This window comes from Mesitornis unicolor, unplaced genomic scaffold, assembly GCF_000695765.1.
Source record: "Mesitornis unicolor isolate BGI_N332 unplaced genomic scaffold, ASM69576v1 scaffold13066, whole genome shotgun sequence".
NCBI lineage: Eukaryota > Metazoa > Chordata > Aves > Mesitornithiformes > Mesitornithidae > Mesitornis > Mesitornis unicolor.
Genome location: NW_010193030.1, coordinates 1 through 5813, shown reverse-complemented (window position 1 = coordinate 5813; position 5813 = coordinate 1). Strand labels below are relative to the sequence as shown.

General features: G+C 46.8%; 1 protein-coding gene across 1 annotated transcript; it reads right to left on the bottom strand.

Annotated features, from left to right (window-relative positions):
- Nucleotides 1-423: 423 nt before the first annotated feature.
- LOC104542868 (keratin, type II cytoskeletal-like) lies at nucleotides 424-4916 on the bottom strand (the record flags this gene model as incomplete). The annotated part of the gene is made up of 8 exons (XM_010187326.1): nucleotides 424-460; nucleotides 613-833; nucleotides 1524-1649; nucleotides 2607-2771; nucleotides 3089-3184; nucleotides 3607-3667; nucleotides 3838-4049; nucleotides 4686-4916. Coding segments are annotated over 8 exons (1149 nt in total), but the record flags the coding sequence as incomplete, so codon positions are not given.
- Between the last annotated feature and the right edge of the window lie 897 nt (nucleotides 4917-5813).

Below are 5813 nucleotides of genomic sequence, written 5' to 3'. Positions count from 1 at the left end.
CATGTGGTTCAGCTGCATCTCCCCTGTTCTTTGCAGCGCTGCAGCTCTCTCCACAGCTCCCTGCAGTCCCATTGCATCTCTGGCACGAATGGCCCCAACCTCTGACCTTAAAGTCTTCACTCTTAGGGATGCATCTGGGAGCACCGGAGCTGCCTCCAGAGCTGGCAGCACTTCTGGAGGTGAATCCTCTATGGCAGGCACCAGCATCCTCGGGTAGGGATGCTCCACCAGCACTACATCTTCTGGATTGTCTACCACATCCGTGTCCCAGCTCGGCTTTACAACCAGAGGTGGTGTCACAAGGGGTGGTGATCACTGTCATGGGAAAACACGAGCTGAATCACTCATGGGGAGGACACAGCCTTCCACCTCAAACCAGAACTAGATTGATTAATGTTGTAAGGAAAATAGACAACCTTGAGCTTACTTACACACTCTCACAGGGCTCCCGAGGCGTATCCTGAAGGAGAAGAAGGACACAAGTTTATCCATCATGTAACTAGCATTCCTAGCCTTTTCCAGCCTCCTTCTCTTGGTTGAAGAGTCCCAAGGACTGGACGCTGCCCACACACGGTAGGGGTGGTGCCCACTCATGGTAGTAGTGGTACCCACCTGCTCTCCTCACCCTCCAGTAGGGTCTTATACGTTGCAATCTCAATATCCAGGGCCAGTTTGATGTTCAGCAGCTCCTGATAATCCCGCAGCCTGCAGGCCAGCTCATCCTTGGCCTTCTGCAGGGCATTCTGCAGCTCCACGTGCTTCTCCCGGGCATCTTTCAGGGCACAGTCCCCATGATGCTCAGTGTCACTAACTGACGCTTGCAGAGAGGATACCTGTCAGAGAAGACACAAAAAGTCCTTCCTTTCCATGTCCTCTTTATTACCTTTGAAAGAGAAAATCTCACTTCGTTTGAGAGTCCCAAATTGGGAAGAATTGAGGTTTCTTTTAGGAAAGCCAAATGTTTCCAAAAAAATCAATTATCAATTCTGAAACACTACAGAAAGGCTGGACATGACCCTGTACTGCCAGACTGTGTTTAAGCCTTGTTTCAAGGATGCCAATATTCTGTTCTAATTGGAACTAATAATTAAGGTTTTCCATTACTTCCCGTTATAAACTATATAATGAATTAGATGGTCTGAAAATTACACCAGTTTCTATGGGTGCTGAATTACTGGTGAGTCATAACTCTACCCTACTCGTTGGATGCTTTGAACCTGTGTCAGAAGCTCTGTCTGCTGCCAGAATTCTCACTGAAGCAATTTTAGCAGTTTTCCAAGAGGCTGTAGCTAATCCAATGATCTAATTTGGTGCAATTAGTTCTTTGCAATATTCAAAATAATCCAGCAGAAAATTGGCCAGCAAATAATTCTTCTTCTCGGCTTAGCACTGGTGAGATCTTCTCTAGGCCAATCGCCATGAGAGGCAATGGTCTTCAATAAAGACAAAAGAAACAGATGTAGCAAACATGATTTGGGACCTCACATCTAGGGGATCCAGTAAGTAAATATGATCCATCATACCTGCTTCTTCACGTTTTCAAGGTCACACTGCCTTTTCTGGATCTCAAAACTCAGCTCTTCAATCCCTTGCTGCTGGGACTTCAGCTCATTGCAATGTCTCCTCTTTGCCTCCTGGAGCTCTTGGTACTGATGGTAGGAAAGGAGAGAGGTGGTAATTAACATGGGCAGTGTGTCTAACATGGGAGCCTTGCTCCTGTTCCCAATGTGAATTAAACTAGCTTTAGAAAAGTCCTTCAGCAGCAAAGGGAGCTTTGATAGAATTATAAAATCATAGAATACCAGGTTGGGAGGGACCACAAGAATCATCCAATCCAACCTCTCAAGGTAAAAGTAGAGTTTAAATTACATGAGGCAGCACCCTGTCAAGCTGACTCTTAAAACTGACCAGAGTAGGGGGATTCACCACTTCCCCGGGGAGATTATTCCAATGTCTGATTGATAGATTATTCCAATTTCTCATTGATAGATTATTCCACTATCTAATGGATGAATTATTCCAGTTTCTCATTGATAGATTATTCCAGTGTCTGATTGATGTCTTGGTAAAACATTCCCTCCTGGAGTTCAATGGGAATCTCCCCAGCAGCACCTTGTGTTCATCTCTCCACGTGACTCCTTGTTAAAGGAGTCTCCATCTCCTTGGTGCCACCCTTTATGCACTGGTCCATGGTGATAAGGTCCCCCCCAAGTCTTCTCCTCCCAAGGCTGAACAGGTCCAGTTTTCTCAGCCTTTCTTCATACGGCAGCTCTTCCAGTCCTCTGATCATCCTCGTGACCCTTCTCTGGACCCCTTCCAACCTGTCCGCATCTTTTTTTGATAGCCGGGAGCTTTCCTCCTGTGGTTTTCACTGTTCAACTCACGTACAGCCTCCCCATTCCCAGCATGACCAAGTCCTGTCCTATTGCACCGTATCTGTTTTGGGGACGTCCTCCTGCCTTTGAGACCTCATCCAGTTTAGCAGAATGGAAAATCAGGTCAAGAAGTTACATAGTGAAGATAGAAAGAAAAAAAATCACTGCATTCCCACTACTGCTTTTGCCAGTGAGAGAATTAAGGAGGTGTCACTGGATGGGACAACTCACCCTCATCCTGTAGAGTGCATCCAGCTCTGCTTTGCTTTTCTGAGCTATGTCCTCATACCAGCACTCGATGCTCCTGAGGATGCCCTCCACATCCAGGCCTCGGTTGTTGTCCATTTTCATGACAACAGATGTGTCACAGGGACTTCTCTCCAGCTCAGTCATTTCCTAGAAGCCATGTGAAATTGCAATGAGGTGTCCCTGGGTTTCTCATTTCACACCCCAGTGGAAGTAACACCACCACTGAGAGCTTGTCCTGAGCCACAGCCCAGGATCTGAGACCAGATTTGGTCACGCATGCGGCTTGAGGGATTTTGCGTTGTTCTGGGTTTTTCTGAGATCTCAAACTCTTCCTTATCTGGAATTCCCATTGCCTCCAAAGAGAGCCTGATGGGTTGGTTTAATTGAGCCTAAATCAACGTGGACAAGGAGCAGCCAGTAGTAATCGCTGCCATCAAGCAAGGCTGGGACAGGAGCATCCATACCTGAGCAGAAACACGTTGCAGGAACTCTATCTCCTGCTTCAGGGTTTCCACCTTTGCTTCCAGCTCTATCTTGGCCAGATAGACACGGTCCACATCCTAAAAGAGTTTCCAGACATTTAGAAGTCAAAACGGTGCCTGCACAGACACTTAAGGCAATTTCATTATATTTTTAGAGTAAGATATTTTCTTTAGGAAATGTAATTGAGAGGCTCAGATAACCCCTAAGCAGCAACAGCAGAGGGGTCCCAAAAGCATACACAATATTGCAGAGTTTTTGCTTGCAAAACATCATGATTTGGGCATTAGGACTAGCAAGTTTAGAACGAAATACACTTTCTGTGCTAAAGAACAGAGGTTTAATGCTCTCTGGCAATACTCTAGGACAAGTTTTTCTGTATCAGTACTTGTCCAATGACATAAAACATCCACAAGACCTGACCCTTGCCTTTCAAGAAGCAAATAAGTGGAAAGTCCTTGGGTCTCTGCATCCAACCCTTCCATGCATGCATATTCCTCACCTTCTTCAGTAACACAAACTCATTCTCGGCCGCTGTGCGTCTGTTCAGTTCCTGTTCGTATCTGTTGGGGAAGCGGGAAGAGTGGTTGCTGGGTCATTCTGAGACTGGAGACCTCGTTTGTGGTGTTTAGGGGTCAGAGTGCTTTTGGGTCTGAGCCTTTTGTGAGAAAAGTCTATTTAATATGGACAAAACTACAAGTCCAAGTAGACAAGCTGTCCTCTGCTCACTCACTTGCATCTGAACTCTTCAACAAGCTTCCCCGCGTCGTTCAGCTCCAGCTCCATCTGCCCCTTCTCATGCAGCAGGGAGTCCAGGCGCCTCTGCAGGCTGCAGATGAAGCTGTTGAAGACGTGCTTGATGTTCTTCTGGGACGGCAGGACCTGCTTCTGGAGGAGATCCCACTTGGTGGCCAGCACCCTGTTCTGCTGCTGCAAATGCTGCACCTGCGTTCAGAAAGCAAAGACACCTTCTTCAGCCGCACGCTTAGATGCGTTGTTTGGGGACCAGATGAATGTGTGGGGCTCAAGGCATCTTCTCTTCGGAGTCAGTGCTCCATGGGCTCATTGCAGTTTGAAGGGGATGAGAGGACAAAAGAAGGGCATTGCAATTTGCACGATCCTATAATCCTAGAGCAAACTGGGCATGCTACTCTCCTGTTCTCCCTAGACAGCACAGCCTTTGTGGCAGCTACAAAACACATAGAATATTTAAATAGATCTGTGTATCAATTGGGTGATAGTGGAAACCATCATTTATGAATAGAAGATGATGCAACTTTACCAGGTCTAGCGGCACAGAGAGAAGTCAACAGTGCAGAAGCTCAATAAGTTACCTTGGAAGAACAGCTCCCTTCCACTATTAATAATAAAAACAGATGCAGCTTATCAAAGCACATAAAGCAGATTAAAATAACATTACCAGCTAGATCTGCACTTGCCTGTCATGACACTGGAGTCATGCATGCTAAAACCAGCACAAGGCTCATGTAATAGGATGAGATGGAGAGGAATCAAAGACCCGAGCACAAAAATGTTTCCTTTAAACCTCATCATCACTTTAAGCCTTGTCCCGGCTCTCACCTTGTCAATCAAAGAGGCAAACTGGTTATTGAGGCTCTTCATTTGCTCTCTCTCCTGCTTTCGGATGTGCCGGATTTCGGGGTCGATCTTCACATCGAGAGGCCGCAGCAGGCTCTCGTTGACGTGCACCGCACGAATGCCTTCACCTCTGCAGCCGTGAGAGCCTAACCCACGGCTCCCACCTTCACTGCTGGCATGGATGCCCCTGCACCCCCAGCCTCCACAGACCCCCTGGGGGAGGCTTTGGCCAGAAGAAACCCATTGGCACCTATCTGTGTTGGGGAGGCTTTGGCCGCTGTGGCTCCAGGCTCCAAAACCTCTTCCATATAGCGCAGCAGAGGGGAACGTGCTGCTTCGGCAGCAGCTCATGCCACCGGCAGCAGAAGATGATGAGAAGAACCTTGGTCCATGAAAAGCCCTTGCAGCTGACAGCTGCTGGCTCATGCTGGCAGTTGGGGTGGAGGAGAGGATGCTGAGGACAGCAGAGACTCAACAAGGGGCCCCTCTGCTCCAACACCTCTGAGCATCGCCTTTATACACCTCGCAGAAGCAGGGCTTGGTTGATGCAGATGAATAATTTGGGGTTTTTCTTGGGGTTTGTCTTGCCTGGCAGCGATTTGTAGGTTTAAATATGCAAAACAATGCATAACACTGAACATTTGTGAAATATTATGGAATTTCACTGGTTTTACATTGCTTTGTTTGTGTACTCAGCTTGGAGCATCCCATGGGCTGGGTTTTGTGAGGATTCTTCTTTCGGTTTAGGTTGTCCTCCTTCCTTACATTAATTACAGTTTAGCAAATGGCCTTAAGAGTATTTCCCTCTGTCAAGGCCAATCTGCAAAGGAATATTCTGTTGAACAGCAAATTTTAAGTGGTTTTTGCAGTATCTGTTCCTTTCATAGTCACTCCCATCACAAAGGACAGTACAAGTCCATGAGGCACAGCCAAAGTCTACCCTATGCTTGGAAACTGGGAACCATAGCACGGACCAGACACACAAATATCCTTGCTGTGGTATATGAGTGCAAAATACTTCAATTCTATAAATATATAATATAAGAATTGGGCAGGACTCACCTCTTCTAACTTTTCAAAGAATCCAAGAATATCAGGAGTTGGAAGGGA